Consider the following 18,400-nt stretch of genomic DNA (forward strand, 5'->3'; position numbering starts at 1 on the left):
AGTTCGTGGGTTCGAGCCCCGCATCGGGCTCTGCACTGACAGCATGGAGTCTGTTTGGGATTCTCTTTCTCTCTCTCTCCCCTCCCCACTTGTGTTCTCTCTCTCTCTCTCTCTCTCTCTCAAAATAAATAAAAATAAATGCTTTTTAAACAAACAAATAAGCGTTTTAAAAAAAAAGAATCTAAAAACTAAACAAACAAAATCTTGGACAGCATTCAACCCAGGGCACCTGGCCGGCTCAGTCGGAAGAGCGTGTGATTCGGGGTCATGGGTCTGAGCCCCAAGTTGCAAAAAAAGAAGCAAACAAAAAATGAAGCATGAAGCACTCAGCCCTCAATATAATAAACATATCTTTATACAGTGTTTCCTTTATAAACCCTCTTGTGACAACAATGTTTTATGTTCTTAAATTGGTAAGAAGAGAGTAAAGAAAAAGCACAGAAATAGAAACACACATACCTGAACCATTTATAATCCCCAGTCTATTAAAAAGAAGTCCACTTTCCTTCCCCTTTACAAGTAGTCCGAGAGGTTAGCACATGCTAATCTTATAGTCCTAGCTAAGATCTGTATTTAGGAGCTATAAAACTTAATCTCAGACTCTGAAACTCTACCTTGATTGATTCAGGCAAAGGTCATCCATAGATGAAACCCTAAGATGAAAAGCTGGTGGGAAACTTTGCAGAGGCGGTGGCAGCCGATCCCATGTGAACCCACAGTTCAAGCTCAGCATCCCCCCCCAGGAGGGGTCAACCAGCCTTCTGGATGCTGGAACACACAAGAGCCCATGAAGTATTCTTAGGGGAAAGAAACCCGGAACATGATCCAGCCTCGAGCACTGACTTCCATTTCACAGAAAATACAGGGGGGACAGAAGAACATACTAAATGCAATCCACCCGAAGCAGACAGAATGTGGGGCGATCTGCAGCCCAGCGGATGGTCTCCTTGACAAGGAAAGACATTAGAAAGCAGAGAGGCGTAGGGCTGCTGTGGATGAAAATGGACGACAGGCACTTAATAGCCAATTGCACTGCATAAACCACGTTTGGATCCTAATTCAAATGAACGTCATGTAAAGCCTCAGGGATCTCTGGATATGGACCTGGTACTAGGTAATACTAGGGAAGTGCGCACTTTGCTCGGGGCGACGCAGGCAATTGAAGTTATGGAAGACACTGGCAATTGTTTTTTTTTTTAATTTTTTTTTTAATGTTTATTTTTGAGACAGAGAGAGACAGAGCATGTGTGTGGGAGGGGCAGAGACGGAGGGAGACACAGAGTTTGAAGCAGGCTCCAGGCTCCGAGCTGTCAGCACAGACCCCGACGTGGGGCTCGAACCCACAAACCGTGAGATCATGACCTGAGCTGAAGTCGGTAGCTTAACCGAGTGAGCCACTCAGGCGCCCCAGGTGATTGTTCTTTTGCATATCTAAGTATGTTGGGATAAAACATGAAACCCAGGATCTGCTTGAGCAACAGACAAAACAAAACAATGAATGAAGGGCAACAACCCCTTGCTAACCACTGAATTTGGTTATGGGCAATGGGGGGGTTGGGTGACATGGATTCGTCATGCTACTCTCTCTACATGGATATTTGAAATTCTTTATGATTAAAGAAGAAAAATAAAACTCTATCTTTTGTAGCCATTGTCTAAGTCCTTATGTATCTTTTTAAGTCCTCTAAGAGATAAAACGTAAAAAAGAGAAAAAAATGGAAGCAAAACTGTCTATTCTCTCCAACTTGTTCACTCATGAGCTGTTCCTGATGAAATCTCAGCTTTGGAAAGAACCCAAAAGGGCATCTAGTTCAGGGATTCTCGAATCTGGCTGCATGTCAGAAACGCCCCTGGAGCTTATCAGAACCACCAATTGTCCCCAACCCACCTCAAACCTACTGCATCAGAATCTCCAGGGAGGAGCCAAGAAATGTTCATTGCTTTTAAGTGCCACCGGTGACTCTGATGCAATCTTGTAAGTTCCCTCTCCAACATCCCAGCCAGGCAGCTGTCCAGCAGGGGACTCATTCCAAACCCCTCGGGGATAAGGATCACACAGGATTCTGCATTCCCACAGTCACGTCATGCTTAAAACCGGGTTCCGCACTTTTAAAAGAAAAAAATGTGAATACAACTTGCAAGCATTCCATTCTCCCCTTCAACTAACATATTTCCCACCAACGTTCAGGTGCACGTGGTCACTGCGTTGTGGCCCCACCTCAGAGTGGGAGCTACCACTAAGTAAAATCCCCTGGGAAAAAAACAAGTTTACCTGTACAGCCAAAGGGGCTTTCACTGGGCGAAGTGTCAGGGAGAAGGCCTTCTCCTTCACTCAGCTGGCCACAGGAGAAAACCCAAATGGGTGGGCCAGTGCCAGTGCCCTGAGTGGCTGGGAGTCCCTGGGAATCTGCCTCCAAACGCGGCCCAAGGGTAACCCAAGGGACGAGGAGAGAGACGGAAATCTCCCACTCTTAGCTTTGTTCTCACACCATCACAGGTGACGGGAACCAACCCCCCCCCCCCCCCCCGCCACAAAACTGACGGGCACGTGATCAGAAACGCGTCCGTGCAGGTCAGCATGGCTAAGAAGTCGGAACTCAGCGTCTCGTAAGATTTCACAGTCTTGCGTCCTCAGAGCTGTTCCCTTTCAACAGGCGGTTATCCGTGTGTATTCGGAATGACAACCGTCACCCGGGAAGAGCAGGGGGCGGGGGTGTGCGAGTACCTTCACACACACACCCCATCCGACACACCTGTCACTCGGAGGGCTGACGAACGATCCTGCCGAGACTCTTCGCGTACTCTGGAGCTGCTCTTGTTGAACATTTCAGAGCGAACCCTTGCTAAATGACTTTTCCGTGTCCTGGCTTTGAGGCCAACGCAGAGCCAGGCATGCAGTAACACGCACAATAAACGGCCTGTTCGCGGCTCTATCGGCGACGTGCGGCTTCGGGGGACCCGAACGGCACTTTCTCCTCTAATGTGCTAGTCGTGGAATTGCCTTCTAAGGTTTTCCCCTCCTACCCACGAGGACTCACCTATGCGGAAACTATCAGTACCACAGACGCGGCTCTTTACTGGGGCGCAGGGAAGCTTCTCTTAGTTCAGAGAATGAGGCTAAAGGAGTCAACAGAGCCAAGTCCAGAGATCGGTCTCCAAACGCCCATTCTGAGACGTGGAGGGGAGGAAGGAGCGTAGCGGGCGCCCCACAATTGTCACAGCTGCGTAAAGATAAGGACCTGGGGAAGGTCCACGTTTGCACACTGGACCCGGGCATCACCCTTCCATATATGCCCGCTCCCCGTCATGAGCATAAACTCCAGGGGAACAGCATTTGCAGACAAACGGGTGCAGGTGCAGCATGGAGAAATACGGCTTCGCCGCTTCCTTATTCCAGATCTTCCAAGCCCAAGACCAGCAGAGTCTTCTCAGGCCCAAGAGTCTACTGGAAACAGGAACGTGTGTCTGGAGAGGAAGAAAGGCCCCAGCACTGCACAGCCAGCGACCCCGCACGACAGTGGGTCCTGAGCCCACACCTGAACCTCTAAAAGGGTGAAAGGCAAGACTGCTGGCTACACGGCGCAGCGTCCCTCTGCCGCGAGAAACAAAGCCGGAAAATACAGCAATAACGCGAAAGCGCTGTGGGGAAAACGTTTCTCGGCTTATGTTCCCACTGCGGCCGCGTTACTTTCCAGGACTCAAAAGTCCGATCACGGCACTGTGGTCCAGTCCTGACGGTCAATCCCATTCCCACGGTTACACTCCTTACAGGAAAGGGAAAGCAAGTTCTCGACACCAGTCTCGCTATAGCGGGGCCAGGAGACTCGAGCTAAGGTGTTATAGTCCAAATTCAATCTTGTGGAAGCCCACCTCTAAGGGGGACCTTACCCTGATTTTTCATACTCCGGGTGTTTCAAAGTTGTCAGGCACTCGTGTGCATGCCTGATTTTATGAGTGCCACCTGGGCAATTCGGGCCTTTGCTTGTCGGGCCTTGGAGTAGACTGTTTGGTCACCTCCCAATGTCCATTACCGTCCACTTATTCCAGAATCCTGGAGGCTGCCTCTCTCCAAGTTAATATTAAGAAAGAAGAGAAATGCCGTTTTTCCCTAACCCGGGCGGCACCCTGCCTCAAACGTATACACACGTACCGCATGGTCAATGGCTATCCTCGGAATATGGACCTGTGTTTGCACTCTAAACCCAAAGGGACCCATCCACACTGAGGGATGATACTAAGAACCAATCAGGCGTGCAAACCACGGTTCTGGGGTTACGTCTGGATACCACAGTGGGAAACCCTCAATCTGGCACAAACGCTAAAAACATTCTTTAACGGACACGCTTAAGGAAAAGGAAGCTCTTTGCAACCAAACGAGTGAAATAAAACTGCCCATTTATCACCACTCCTTCAGGGCAGTGAATTTACATTCCTTAATGTTTTCTTCACGGAGAGAAATTACACATTTCAAAAAGAGAACCCTTGAGTTCCAGACACAGAGGCTTACCTGATTCCTCTCTTTGTCCACTTTCTTAAAACACTTATTCAAGGACAAGTTATGTCTCACTGAGTTTTTCCACCCAGTAGGTGCGTTTGCAAAATATGGAAAATGTTCCAAGATCCAGTTGTAAATATCCTTTACTGGCAGGCGCTTGGTCGGAGAGTCCTCGATGGCCATAAATATGAGGCAGCTAAAGGAGTAGGGGGGCTTGCAGTTGGGGTTCTGCCTGGCATCGTAGGGCATGTCAGAGTGGGCAGGGGATGGGGGGGTGTCGTCGTCCAGGTCCTGGACGGGGCTGACACTCCTCAGGACCGACTCCCCGAAGCTCTTCAGCAAGTTCTTGCTCTCGTGAAGCCAGTTCAGATTGGTCAGCTCTTCATCTTCCATGGCCCCCTCTTCTAATCGGATGTCAGGCAGAGAAAAGTCGAGGTCATCGTCCTCCTGCAGGGCCTTGGAGAAACCGCTGCCCCGGTAACACTGACTCAGCCGACTGGAGACGCTAATTCCTGAGCTTTCTGGCTTCTTACTGGGAGGCATGACTGGACCCATTTACGTGAAGGCTCCTGGTAAACACAGAGAACAGATGAGTTGGTGAAACCCAAAACAGAGGCAGCCGTGCCCTCCTAATTCTACCGGGCCCACCTCCCACCCCTGCCACCTCTACGGACCCCTGGCCCTACAGGAAGCCCATCTCAGGGCTCCGACGCTGGGTAACACAAACCCACGACTCCACCGCAGGGAGAAGCACTCCTAAGTAAAATCCGTCTACCATGCCTGCAGCACAGCGACTCCCTCGCCTCGAAAATACGAGACTGGAAATATTTACAGTACACCTCTAATATGCAAACGCATCATGAGAAGAAAGGGAGAATCTACAAAGGCTTCTTCCCGGATTCGTGCACTCTCACTGTGACCCTGGGAACAGCTTCGGTGTTGGTGCCTCAGTTTCTCCACAATACGTGAATCTACGGACAGGTAAGATGCACCCAAGCCTCACGAGAGACACTACGGAGTAAGGACAATGCACCGCTCCTGTCGCTTTGGGTTATTACGGTCTCGTGGTTTATCCTTCCCCCCAAAAAGAAAATACCTCCAAGTTTAAGGCCAGGTGTTTCAGGTTAAGTCGAGCTGTCACCACACGAAAACCATGACAACCGCCTCGGAATTCAAGTGTGACCACAGTGTGCATCGTCTGCTCGTGGTTTATATGATTGTATCTTTTCTCCCCGAGTCATGACCCAAAACTCTGCAACTGTGATTACGGGTTGGTGAGTCTAAAGAGCGCTAACAAGGAGTTCGGGGGATCGGAACTGCAGGGAGGCGTTACATTTAATTGCTGGGACCCTACACCTCCAAATGAAAAAGTGAGTAACTTCGGGCACCACACGAATACATGGGAACGTGAAGACAAGCCATGAATTGACATCAGAATTGGTGGAAAAAAAAAAAAAAAAAAGACAACTGGCAGCTTCAAGACTGGAAGGCAAATTCGACAAAAACTGCTAGAGAATTCTGTTCTGCACCCCCGCCATGCCACCCCCATTTTTATCAATGACCTAGAACAGGGAGTGCAACTTCTGATGAGAAAAGAAAACGAGGACGTGGCCAGTCCACCAACAGAATGACCCCGATAGATACAAAGCACATTCAACCCCCGAGTACTCAGTGTAAGACAGAAAGAACAGTGAAGATAATGAAAGAGGTCTCCCACTGTCCGCTTGTAGCCCTCACACAATGTGCTTGGTTTAAGAAGCACGTCTGTTTTATTTTTTCCCCCTAAGAAGATCAAGCAATCTATCTAGAAAAAAAAAAAAAAAAAAAAAAAAGAATGAACACAAAAGCAGACATGACCATCCTAAGGCTCTAAATGTCCATTGACACTATGCTGAAAGTAACTGCCACTTCAGCTGGGAAAGCTCTAGAATGCGATTCTAGAAAGCATAATGTGAGGCACCCAACAGGCCGGCCAGCCTCGGGTGCCTGAGAACCGCAACCCCCTCCCTCTTCCGAAAGGTAGACAAACAGAACCCGCTGGCAGAAGGTGTGAGAAAACGCTCCGGAGCTGCTATGAGATGCCCGACTCTAAGGAGAGAAAACCTCCATGGGCATCAAAGACTGACAGAGGCAGAGCAATTCAGATACCTCAGGCTCATCCACAGGGAATATGTCTTTCTGTCAAATAAGGAAACTAACCTGTGTAGCACAGGACACAATTTAGAATAAGCTAGTGTCTTGAGGTCTGGGGCTGTGACAGAGACCCAGCTGATCATGCTTTTTACCTTCCTCATGAACAAATCAAAGCTAGGCTTGTCCTCTCAACGTTTCCCCAGATCCCATCAAAAAACCCCAAGTTTCTGATAACCGGGGACATCCACACAGTGGAGTACAAAACAGAACAACTACTCAGCCACTGAAGTCAACTTCAGCTCCAGATGAAAGTTTTATGTCTCCTGAGCTTCCGAACAGGAAAATTATATCATGGCTGACAGTAAAGTAATTTAATTGCACTGTTGCTATGACAACATGCTGCTCTTTCTTTTCAATGTGCTTATTTGTCAGTAGCTTCCCAAAGGAACTAACACACTACACTCCATGTTGTCTTTTGTTTTAAACAAACACTGCCAGCAATATGGCTTTATTAGAAAAGTCAAGAAAAGAGGGTGATGAGGCTTCAGTGCCCTTGAATCATCTGTCTGCTTTGTGTTTCTATCCCCCCATGCTCTCCAACTGTTAACTGCATCTTTATAAATCCAGCATTTCATGGCAACAATATTAAGACCTGCTGATCACCACAGTTCCATTTTAAAAAACAGTTCCCAGAAACCACAGCTGAGGAGTTTTCCATTATTATACTCTAACTACATAATCTGCCAAATCTTTTTTTCCTCCTATTTTAGAGGGAAAGAAAAAAGAGAGAGAGAGAGAGGGAGCGAGAATCCGGATCATGTGAGTCTGCAGTTAAGCAAACATTTTTAATCTGCTCCACCAGATACGCAAATATATTCACTAGTGACCTCCTTACAACTTTTCGGTTTGCTATTGGTTCCGTTCCACACACATACACACACACACACACACACACACACACACACACACACACACCCTCTTTTTGTTTCTCTACGACTTGCTGTGTTTTGTTATCTTATTTGCGTTTTAACGGAGAAAATGCAGCAGGAAAGCGAGTTTCTTGCCCGCTATCAGAAGGTTTCCAAATAACTGACAAACACATTACTGGCCCAGCTCGGAGCAGATGTTGGAAGTGAACTTTAAAAAGTTAAGAAACGCTCTCCAAGCCGAGCAGGGCAGTCTCCACTTTGGAGAGGCCGGGTAACCCCCCTCCGCGCGCGGGCGCGCGCGCGCGCACGCACGCGCTCCACTCCCGTCTACTGTACTTGTCAAAAACATTTCAAGGGGACCTGCGGGAGCGGCGATTGGCTGCGTTTCGCGTCAATCAGCGGCGTTGCCAGGCAACGAGGAAACTGCTCCGCTCCCCGTATACTAGGCAATTGGGAGCTCGCATACCTTCACTGCCGGTCAGATGTCATAAACCTTTTATTGGCCGCACCGCGGCGAGCCTTAAAAACACATCAATAAAAGCCCGCCGTCCCCCCAACTTCTCCAGGGCCCGAGGACGGTTTCCTAGAGAGTCGGGGTGAGGAGGGGTCGGGCCTCGGGGGTCTCGGGAGACGCTCGCTGCCGGTGCCAAGCCTGCAGTTTGGGGGGAGGGGGCATCTTTGTTAGGAGCCTGTTTCTCATCTTGGGGTCTCCCCTGGATCGGCACCCCCTCCCCCGGCCCGGAACGGCGGGGATCCCGGCCCCCGCGGACAATACCAACTCTGCTCCCTTCGGGCGTCTTTCGGAAATCGAGGCACCGGGAAACAGCCCGCACGTCGGGGCAGGAAACTCTTCGGACCGGGCAACTTCCCCGCTCTGGGGCTGCCGTCTCCCCGCCCGGCCGGGCCCCCCACCCCGAGCCCTTCCCCCAGGAACTGCGGAGTCCCTCGTCTGCCGAGAGCGGCGAGGTCGCCTCCAGGACGGCCTCGGACGAGCGCCCCCGCCCCGAGTCACCCCAACCCCACTGGGGCGCCGGCGGGAGCGGGGAGCAAACTCACCTGGCCGGAGCGGGGCGCGGGGGCGCGGGGGCGCCGCAGCCCTTCAGCGGGAGCCGACAAAGTTTCGCGGGCGCCCAGCGGGCATCGCTTGGTGGCCCGGCTAAGGACGCGCGGGCGCGGCGCGGCGAGCCCGGGGCGGCGGGCGGCGGGGGGCGGCCGCGGGCGCGGGCGGCAGGGGCGCGGGGGTCGCGGCGCGGCATGGGACCTGCGGCGTCCGCCGGGCGCGCCGCGCGTCCTCCCGCCGGCCCCGCCGCTCTCCCCGCCCCGTCCCGCCTCCCGCTCGCCTCCGCCGCGGCGCGTCGGGCCGGGGCGCGCCGAGCGGCGAGAAATTGTTTCCACTGCAAACAAAAAAAGGCGACACATGACCAGGCAGGAGGAGGGGAAGCGCGGGGAGGGAGGGGCGCGGAGGGGAGGGACGGAGCGGAGGGGGCGGAGGGAGCCGGAGAGAGGGAAAACGTGGGCCGGGCCGCCGGCGGCCCGGGGTGCGGACCCGCCGGGGCGCCCCCTGCCCGCGCCCCCCTCGCCGCTGTCGACCCCGCGCGCCGCGCCCGGGCGCTCCCGGGGTGCAGCCGGGGCCCAGGCCGGCCTGGGCCGCGCGGACTCGCCTCCCGCCGCGCCGCGGGCCGGGGGTGAGCGGCGCGGGCGCCGCGACCCGGGGCGGCCGCGACCGTGGGCGGCGGGGCTGGGCGGCCGGGCGGCCGGGTGGCGCGCGGCCTGCCCCTTCCCCGGGCTCCGGCCACGCGGGCGGGCCGGCGCTGCGCCGCTGGCAACGTGTCGCCGGAACGCTCCTACCCCATCCGCATGCCTTACAAGGCTCGAAAGTAAAAATAAAAAGAATTACGATGCGGGCGAGGCTTGCGAGGGGGAGAAGAGATTCCACTTCTCCCCAACTACGGCGTCCTGGCGGGGCTCCCGGGGCAGTCCCCGGCCCTCCTCCAGCGCCCACCTGGAGCCCCGGGAGGAAAGGCACAAAGGCACCTCAGCCTCCCGCCCCGGTGGCCGCTCCTCCTGTCGTCTGCCGGCGCGTGTCTGCTCGGGGAGGGAGGGTGGCCATTACAGACAGGCGAGCAGGAGGCCCGTCCTAAAGGCCACGCCGGTGGGGCCTCTCCAGTGGGGAAATGCTGGGCGCCGCGACCGACTTATAAACCTCGAGGAAAAAAACCCAGCCTTATCGCCTTCACATTTTGAGTTCTCGGGAACCCGACAGACAATTCGCAGGGCCACCCAGCGACCGGCGCAGCCACCACTCCAAGTCTTTGGGCTCCTCCAAAGGACGGCCACCCACTGCTTAAGCCACACCAACCAGCAGCCTTGGGAGAGGACGAAAGGAGAGTCCAACAGGACACCCTGGTGGTGACATAAATAAAAATATGATTGCACACCACTCCCACGTAGCCAATTCAGTAGGTTCCTCCACAGAGGAGAAGCCCAGGTGACAACCCACCCCTACCCCCACCCCCACCTAAGCCCACCTGAGCCAGCGGGCCGGCCATCTTGAGCTTTACGAAAACTGCAGAAAAACCAGCGAGCAGGGTCGAGAATGATCTGCCTCTGAAACCCCCCTTGTCTGCAGTCCCTTTTAACCTCCCCGAAAGGGGAGGAAAAATCCCAAGGGCTTCTCAATTTTTTTTTTCCAAAATATAAGGAAACCCCAATAGATCTGGGAGTCATTCCTTTTTCACAAAGCCTCAAAGTGGTGGGTGGCAAGTCTTCGGCAAAGGCATTCCCCCACAGGCTTTATTACTTACCAGTTAGTTCTACGGGCAAATCCCACCCCGAGAGGATTCCAAGGTGGGGGCCCAGGGAAAGCCCGAGGTCATCCAGCCCCACCCCTTTGAATTACGAGCACTTGATGGGACCTACCCAAACTCATCAAGCAAGAGGTGTAAGATGAGAGAAACAAGCTAGAGACGACTGAAGCCTTGCGCCAGAGACTAAGCGTCAGAACTTAAGTGACAAAAGCCCGACTGAGCTCCAGTGGAGACCCTCCTTCAGTGTATCAGTTGAGGCTGCTGAATCCCCCATCAAAGGAATCAAGGCCAGAGACCGTTGTGCAAGCCCCTTGCCCACCCAGAGAGGAAGAAACACTCCTCTTCCCTCCTCCTCTTGCATCATCAGCTCCCAGCCCTCCCTGTGGCCAACTACCCTCACACGGTAGCTAGAGATCTCTTTACAGGAAGGGAAATGGCATGTTCATTTTCCTTCCAGTCCTTTCTTTGTCCCCAGGGTTTAAGTGCACGGAATATGTCCTTCTCAAAATTCTCCGTGCAAGCTGTTTAGCCTCCTGTGTCCAAACCAGCCATCCTAACGTGAACAAAACCTTTAAAACAGGTAAGCCTTGGGGCAGGAGAAGCCCTAGGCAGCGGGTGAGGTAAGGTGAGACAAGCTTTTATTAGCCTGCCTTTCTTCTGCATGTTTTTGGTTTCTTCCATTCTCCAACGTACAGACCTGCCTCAGCTGAGGATGGGGTTAACCTCCCAATAAGCCCATCTTTAAGCTGAAAATATCCCTAAGTCGACAACGCATCTAACATACCTAACCGGTCCAACATCACCGCTCAGCCTAGCTAAACTTGAACGTGCACCTTGAACGCGCACAGAACACTTACATTAGCCTCAACGGGGCAAAATCATCTGACGCCAAGTGTTGAATACCTCATCCAACTTCTTGACTACCGTACAGAAAGCGAAAAACCGAATGTTTGTGCAGGTACAGAATGGCTGTAGTGTATCAGTTGCTTACCCCACTGATGGTGTGGCCACTGGGAGCTGAGGCTTTGCCGCGTCCCGAGAGAGGATCGTAAGGTACCTCACTAGCTCAGGGAAAGATCCAAATGCGGAATCTGAAGTTTGGTTTCTACCGAAGGTGTATCGCTCTCACGCCATCACAAAGTCGAAAACTTGTATGTCCAACTATCGTTAAGTCAGGGACCATCTGTATGCCTTAATTTCTCTCTCCCGTTACAAACGTGGCAAGAGAGGTCACTCTGAAGAGGGAGCGGTGGACCAGCACTGCCTGGTGTGGAAACCAGACTACTCCACTCATGTCTGCCTCCCTATCTCTCTGAAATGGGGGGGGGGGGGGATCCACATATTTGCCCAAAGCCAAAGGAAGGCTCAGAGTGGCCTCTCCACCTCTTAATTCCGTCCAACCCCAGCTCTGGAACATGCTCCCTGACAAAAGGGTGCAGCGGCCAAATTCTTCAGAACGACTCCATTTTCAACTCCCCTCTTGAACTTTTCAAAAAGCACCCTTGTGCCTTAGACCCTGAGAAGTCTCCAAACACCGAGTGGAACTGTTGAAACCATTGTTCTATAAACACGTTTGACAGAAGAATGCTGCGTGTGCCCTGGAACTCACTTTGGGCGACACTTTACTTCCTGGCTGGGGACCTGCTGGGACCTTTCGACAGCGCCTTCTGGGCATGGGCCCGAGGCACACATGTGTCTGGACTCCAGCCCTGTGGGTCCCCAGTCAGTGTGGAACTTCAGGTTCCTCCTGTGTGCAGAGTGCCCCTCCCCCTGAGGTTTTGTTCTTTCTTCTCCCACAGGCCTCTCTGCCCCGCAACGTGAAAGCCCCTTTCCCCATCACTGGCTCTTTGGCCAACGTGATTATTTATGGAAAAGTTCAGGGTGAAGCCCCCGAACCCCCCTTGAGGCAGTAACACCTGGAGAGATGAGCAGTGACAGGAGGACACGGCAGGCAGGAAGGCGGGGGACTTTCATATATATGCGGAGGAATGTGAGGCAGGCCTGCAAAGATGATCGCCTGGTCGGGGATCCTTCCAGCTGACTCCAGTGAAGACACATGAGCAGGAACCCGGGCAGCCCTGGGCAGGCAGCACAGCTGGGCTTCTTAGAACCCGGGCGTCATCAGGCAGTTTCTCTCCCCCTCCTCCTCCTCCTTCCCTCTGAGACCACACCGTCTTTCCTCCTTCCCTCTGCATATCTATTCCACTCTCGTGCCTACGGGTCGGCTTCCTCTGCTCGTTTATGACCACACGTGGCTGCCCACACCAAGTCCAAATAACCTTCTGACCTTCAGCACCCACCACCTTCTGACTGCCTCTGTCTTCCCCTACATGACTCAGTTCTCAGGGAAATACCCTGATTGGCTCAGCCTGACTTAGGCGACTCCTTTCTGCCCACCCCCTCCTAACAGCGGAGGCCAGGGGGCATCGTGGACTCATTGGGCACAACGGGACTGGGGATGACTTTGGAAGGAGGATATCTAATAAAGATGGGTTCGTACTGGATCTGTGGAAATGGGGAAGGCATGTTATAGATCTGAGCTCTTCTCTTAGGGATACCCAGGAAGCCACAACCCAATGGATCAGAATCTTCTAGGAGGGATCCCAGACATTTTAAGCAGGCACTACAGCAGAAACCATTGTTCCATGTAGGAGAAATAAATGGCACATACAGATTTATCAAATACGACTTGATTGTATTAGAGATGCATTTGTTCCTTGAGCAAATATTTACTGAGTGCTTACCAAGTACATAGCACTGGGTCCAGAGCCACACAATGGCACCTATGAGGCCATGCGTATTAGTGGAGAAGAGCGGAAACACCGTATGACAAAACTCCTTGAATGCTAAAATGAGCAGTTTCTAAGCACTAATTCAAAGGGCAAGACGAACTCATTGAATATTTTTTTTTAATGATTATTCATTTTTGAGAGAGAGACAGAGTGTGAGCAAGGGAGGGGCAGAGAGAGAGGGAGACACAGAATCCGAAGCAGGCTCCAGGCTCTGAGCTGTCAGCACAGAGCCCGACGCGGGGCTCCAACTCATGAGCCGTGAGATTATGACCTGAGCCAAAGTCGGACACTTAGCCGACCGAACCACCCTCGAATATTTTTGAGTGCAGAAGTTATGCTATCAGAAATACGCTTAAAAAGATGAATGGCTTGGAGCTTAGTAGATAAATAAGTCCTGGAGACCTAATACAGCACAGTAATTATCGACAAGAAACCTGTATTATAAACGTTAAACTAACGGACTAGATTTTAATTGTTCTCAACACTAAAACAAATGATAACAATGTGATGCCACAAAGGTATTAGCTAATGCCACAGTGGCAATCATACTGTACTATAAATGTATCAAATCTATATGTCAGACACCTTAAATTTACACACAATGTTGTATGTCAAATATATCTCAATTTAAAAAGAAGGGGGAGGAGGAGGAGGAGAAGAATGGAATTGTGGATTCAAGGTGAGTTTTGGGAGAGGGAAGGAAAATAGTAAGAGACCCAAAGCAGACAAAAGTACTGAGAAAGCAATGCCAGAATCCATACAAAAGGGAATAAAGGGTTTTTTTTACTATGTTTTCAGAAATTATAAAATATTAAAGTAGTGATCCCCTCTGAGTAGGAGAGTTATGGGGTAATTTTTCTGGCCTGCTTCTTTCAAACGTGTCTATTATATGCCATGTCTTCTACAGTGCACACCCATTACGTATACAATGTTCTGTAAGGGGGGGGGGGGGGGAGGATCCCATTAGAGCAGTGGTCCTGCACCTTGAGTGCGCACCAAAATTACCTGTACGACTTATTAAAACGCAGCTTGCTGGCCCCCACCCCCGGAGTTTGTGACTCGGCAGGTCTCTGCTGTGGCCTGAGACTTCACATCTCTAACAAGCTCCCAGGGGTGCTGCTGCTGGAGGCTGAGGGACCCCCGCTTTGCGAATTAGGGAACAGTCAGCGAGACTGGAAAAAATGAACGTATGAAAGCCTTCAAGGGAAAAACCAAGAGGATTTGTCAAATACGAGAAGAGAAGGGAAGATTATGGTCAAAGGAAACCCCTTAATCATGGGTTGACTAAGTCTCTGTGAGATAATATATGAGAATGCTGTTTGTAATGGTAAAAGGGCGGCTGGCTTCCTTCCCTTGGGCCCAGGAGGAAGAGAGACCCAGCGTGAGAGCTGGGAGGCCCCCCACTCTTGAAGAGTTTCACGGATTGGTCCAGGGTCTTGCCACCTACGCTTCATCCTCTCTTGGGCTTTCCTCCTGTGCATTCTTGGTGTTTACATGACAGGTTCTGAAGGGTGTAGCCTGGGAAAAGGCTTCTTTGAATTTCTCCAGCAGGGAACGGAGCCAGGAGGCTTATTTGAGGAGAGAAGGGAGGGAGGGATGTGTGGTAAGGGAAAATACAGCCAAACCGGTAGAGTGAAGTTCATTAGCTCACGTGCCCCTCCCCAAACCTACACTTATCGAGTCACCTGCTGGAGACAACATGGGAACACAGAACCTGTCAGCTGAGGCTTAGAACACCCGTGGGGCCATATGTGTGAGCGAATGATCCAGAATCCAGACTTAGTCCATTCATTCACTCAACAACTACGTACGAAGCATCTATCTGCTCTATGCCCAGGACTGTGTGGAGGGGACTGGGAAGGAAGCTGGAAAGGTAAGAGGGGTAGCTCTTGCCCTCAAGGATCCAGGAGACCCGGGGAGATTTATGAAGTGACCACAGATAAATACACGCACACGTGCATGCACGCGCACACACACACGCGCGCACACACACACAGAGCAAAGTACCACGGCCAGAGGTGGTATAGCCTAATGGCTAGCATAAGAACCTGGGACTGGGTTCATATTCTCACTTCACCACGTACCAGCTGGCTAACCTTAAAGTATTTAACTTCTTTCTCCCCACCTGGTTTCTTCATCTTAAAAAAAAAAAAAAAATGGGCAGGGAGGGAGAATAACAGCAATACCCACTTCACGGGGCTCTGACAAAGATCAAATGAATTAATACTTGTAAAACACATATAATGGTGCCCTGGCACTTAGCACTGTTGTTTTTGTTAAGTAAATAAATCAAAAGGAAAATATTGACATATTTGACTGCATACCAATTTAAAATTTGCGTGCAGTGCCAGAGTCATAAATCAAGTTAAAAGATAGATTAAAAAATGAGGAAATATGTGCCATACACAGATAAAAAGGTTAATATTTTAAATTTATAGCCCCTACAATCAATGAGGAAAAACAAACATCACCCTAATGAGAAAGGGGCAAATCCACCAAAAGAGAAACAAAAATGATCATATACCCACGAAAAGAGGCTCCACCTCAGTAAAAACAAATGCAAATTAAAGCAATTGTGAGATCTCATTTCATCTATCAGATTGGCACAGGCTGAGGAAGAATAATCATACCAGTGTTGGTGTGGGTGTCCGAAAGATTGTGACTTGGCTCAACTGTTCAATTACAACTTAAACGAGCCCAGCCATTGACCCTAAATTTCCAACCTCTAGGAATTTAGCCAAGGGAGACACCATAGCAAGGCTGTTAACATGCCCACCAGACTGCCTACCCCTGCGATCCAGTAAACGCCACCCAGTGACTCAAGGGCCTGACACACACAGGAGACGCTCAGTCAGTACTTACTGAAAACAAGCCCTGGAATGCGCAACGTTGTATTTAGGGGGGTTTGTTGGGACAGGGCTTAAAATCATGAAAACTCGGAAATTGCCAAAATAAGAGCTACAAGCGTATTATTATCTTCTGTGGGCCACCTTGGCCACCACACCCCCTTTGGTCCCCGCCATTTGCATTTTCCAGTCATTTTGAGTGAAGCCTTCCTGATTCAGAACTATCTTCACATTCTCATATACCATATGTGTGAAACAACCGGCAAACATTTCATAAAGTAAGAGTTTGGGGGGAAATAAATACGTTGGCAAAGCTTTCCACCAAGTTAAAGTATTTTGTGATCTTTTCTACCACAAGGGACAAACCGATTCCTTTCTGAAAAGGCCGGGGCTCTGAGCAAACAAGAGAATTGCTAAGTATAACACACATTATACCCTGTGTCGTGGTGTCTTTTGTCTGGTTGTTTGAAGGCTTTCAGTGTATAGGTTTTCAGGATCCAACTTTCTCTACAAACTCTTACAAAGGTCCAAAGATAAGGGAAAATACTCTCGAGTTAAGAGTTTGTGGGGGAGGGGGAAGATTGACTCTCTTTTCCCATTGATCCTCTATAACGATTTGTGCTTATAAAAGACCAGATGTGGTTACATCTCTCTCTTTTTTTTTTTTTTTTTCCAGATCTGATAGAAAAATCTGTGTCCAGCTGAGGCAATCCACGTGGCCAGAATTACTTCTGCTTCTCCTGCCATTCCAAGGGAGACTCTGGCAGTCAGAAGCTTGCCCTAGAAAAGGCTGCCAGTCTGTGCTCTTGAACTCCATTTATCTACAGTTGATTGTCGTTACTCGTGCAAGTTATGTTCTATAAAGTCTCCACAAACAATGAATTAGCAAATACTGAACTATTGCTCCTAGGGGAAACACACGGTCGGGTTCCTGCGAGCTGCGGGTGACAGCATTTTTGTTAACTGACGAGTCTATACCCACAGTTTGCTGTGTTTCCATTTAAAGACACCTTATTTAATATATATTGTTGATTCCTTAACATGGAATTCACGGCCAACAGCGCTATAACTCATGTCTGAACAAAGATTCCCTAACAAGGCTTCTGTATTTTCTCCACAAGGCAATCAGCCTTCATGCACTCAGGAACACTAAACACTTCAGCCCTACGATTAGGTGCCATTTTAAACAGAAAAATCACCAAGGGAAACAGCACAGAAAGCATAGCACAAGATAGACCACAGAACAGATACTTGTTTATGGTATGAGAGCTCAAACAAGAAGTCAGAAGCTGGGAAAGGGCCCACTGGGCAACTCAAATTTTTTGGTCGTTCTGCCAAAATATCCACAAGTGAGCATAAAAGCACCATGAGCATTTTTTAATTTGGGGGTTACAAATAATTTTTAGCAAGGATGTGGATTTGCAAATATGGAACACATGACCAGCCATATTTAACAAACACTTAACATGGCATGTATCGGGTGCCAGGCAGTATTCTTAAGGCTTTGCAAATATTGACTCATTTCGGCCTCACATTAACCCTGTGCGGTAGGTACGACTATTATGCCCGTCTTAAAAATAAACGAGGAACCTGAGGCACCGAGAGGTTTGGCCACCTGCCCCAGGCCACACAACTGGTAAGTGGTGGGCTGGGATTTGAACCCACACAGTCTGGCTCCAGAGTTTGGAGTCGGGTTCCAGGTAGGAGCCAAGGGAAGCTTCAGATCAATCCACAGCCTTTGAATTTTTCTTGGAGAATCCCCTGCGGGTCAAGGACATGACGGATAAGAGTGGTGGGGTTCAAGAGAGGAAAAATGGTGAGCAGGAAATAAAGGAGAAGGAAGGGAAGAGGGGCTTTTAAATAGAATGAAAAGGCACTACTTACAAAGAGCCAAAGTGCAGCTTCTATGTCATAATCAATACTGTATGGTGTACCTTTGTAATAAAAAATAAATCAACTAGATGTTGAGCATCAAACAAATTATAAGTGCCCAGAGAGGCAAGGACCCTGTCTTCTACCTCTCTTCTGCTCATAGCATGTGGCATAGCGGTAATCAAAAATATTGATCGCTTAACAGGGAAAAAAAAAAAATGCTTCTTTTTATTGTTCTTTCAAGCTGGTATCTAATAACTACACAGATCAGTCAAAGAAAAGTGGCCTCATTGGGGCGCCTGGGTGGCTCAGTCGGTTAAGCGTCATGATCTCACAGTTCGTGGGTTCGAGCCCCACGTCGGGCTCTGGGCTGACGGCTCCGAGCCTGGAGCCTGCTTCGGATTCCGTGCCTCCCTCTCTCTCTGCCCCTCCCCAGCTCATGCTCTGTCTCTCTCTGCCTCTCAAAAATAAAGAAACGTAGTCATTAAAAAAAGAAAAGAAAAAAATAGAAAAGTAGCCTCATCAA

The 18,400-nt window shown here is 50.3% G+C and overlaps 1 protein-coding gene across 11 annotated transcripts in view; it reads right to left on the bottom strand.

The window, feature by feature from the left end:
* FOXN3 (forkhead box N3) overlaps nt 1-18,400 on the bottom strand; it is a 402,841-nt gene that overhangs the window by 220,727 nt on the left and 163,714 nt on the right. For 8 of the 11 annotated variants that reach the window (XM_045451831.1, XM_045451833.1, XM_045451836.1 and 5 more), the window contains one exon: nt 4,508-5,064. In XM_045451831.1, the coding sequence (XP_045307787.1) occupies nt 4,508-5,050 (543 nt within the window). In that variant the 5' untranslated portion in view covers nt 5,051-5,064. Of the gene's footprint in view, nt 1-4,507; nt 5,065-8,613; nt 8,793-18,400 lie in introns of those variants that run through there. The other 3 variants (XM_045451830.1, XM_045451827.1, XM_045451835.1) reach the window with 2 other exon arrangements.

The sequence above is a fragment of the Leopardus geoffroyi genome, chromosome B3, assembly GCF_018350155.1.
Source record: "Leopardus geoffroyi isolate Oge1 chromosome B3, O.geoffroyi_Oge1_pat1.0, whole genome shotgun sequence".
Taxonomy (NCBI): domain Eukaryota; kingdom Metazoa; phylum Chordata; class Mammalia; order Carnivora; family Felidae; genus Leopardus; species Leopardus geoffroyi.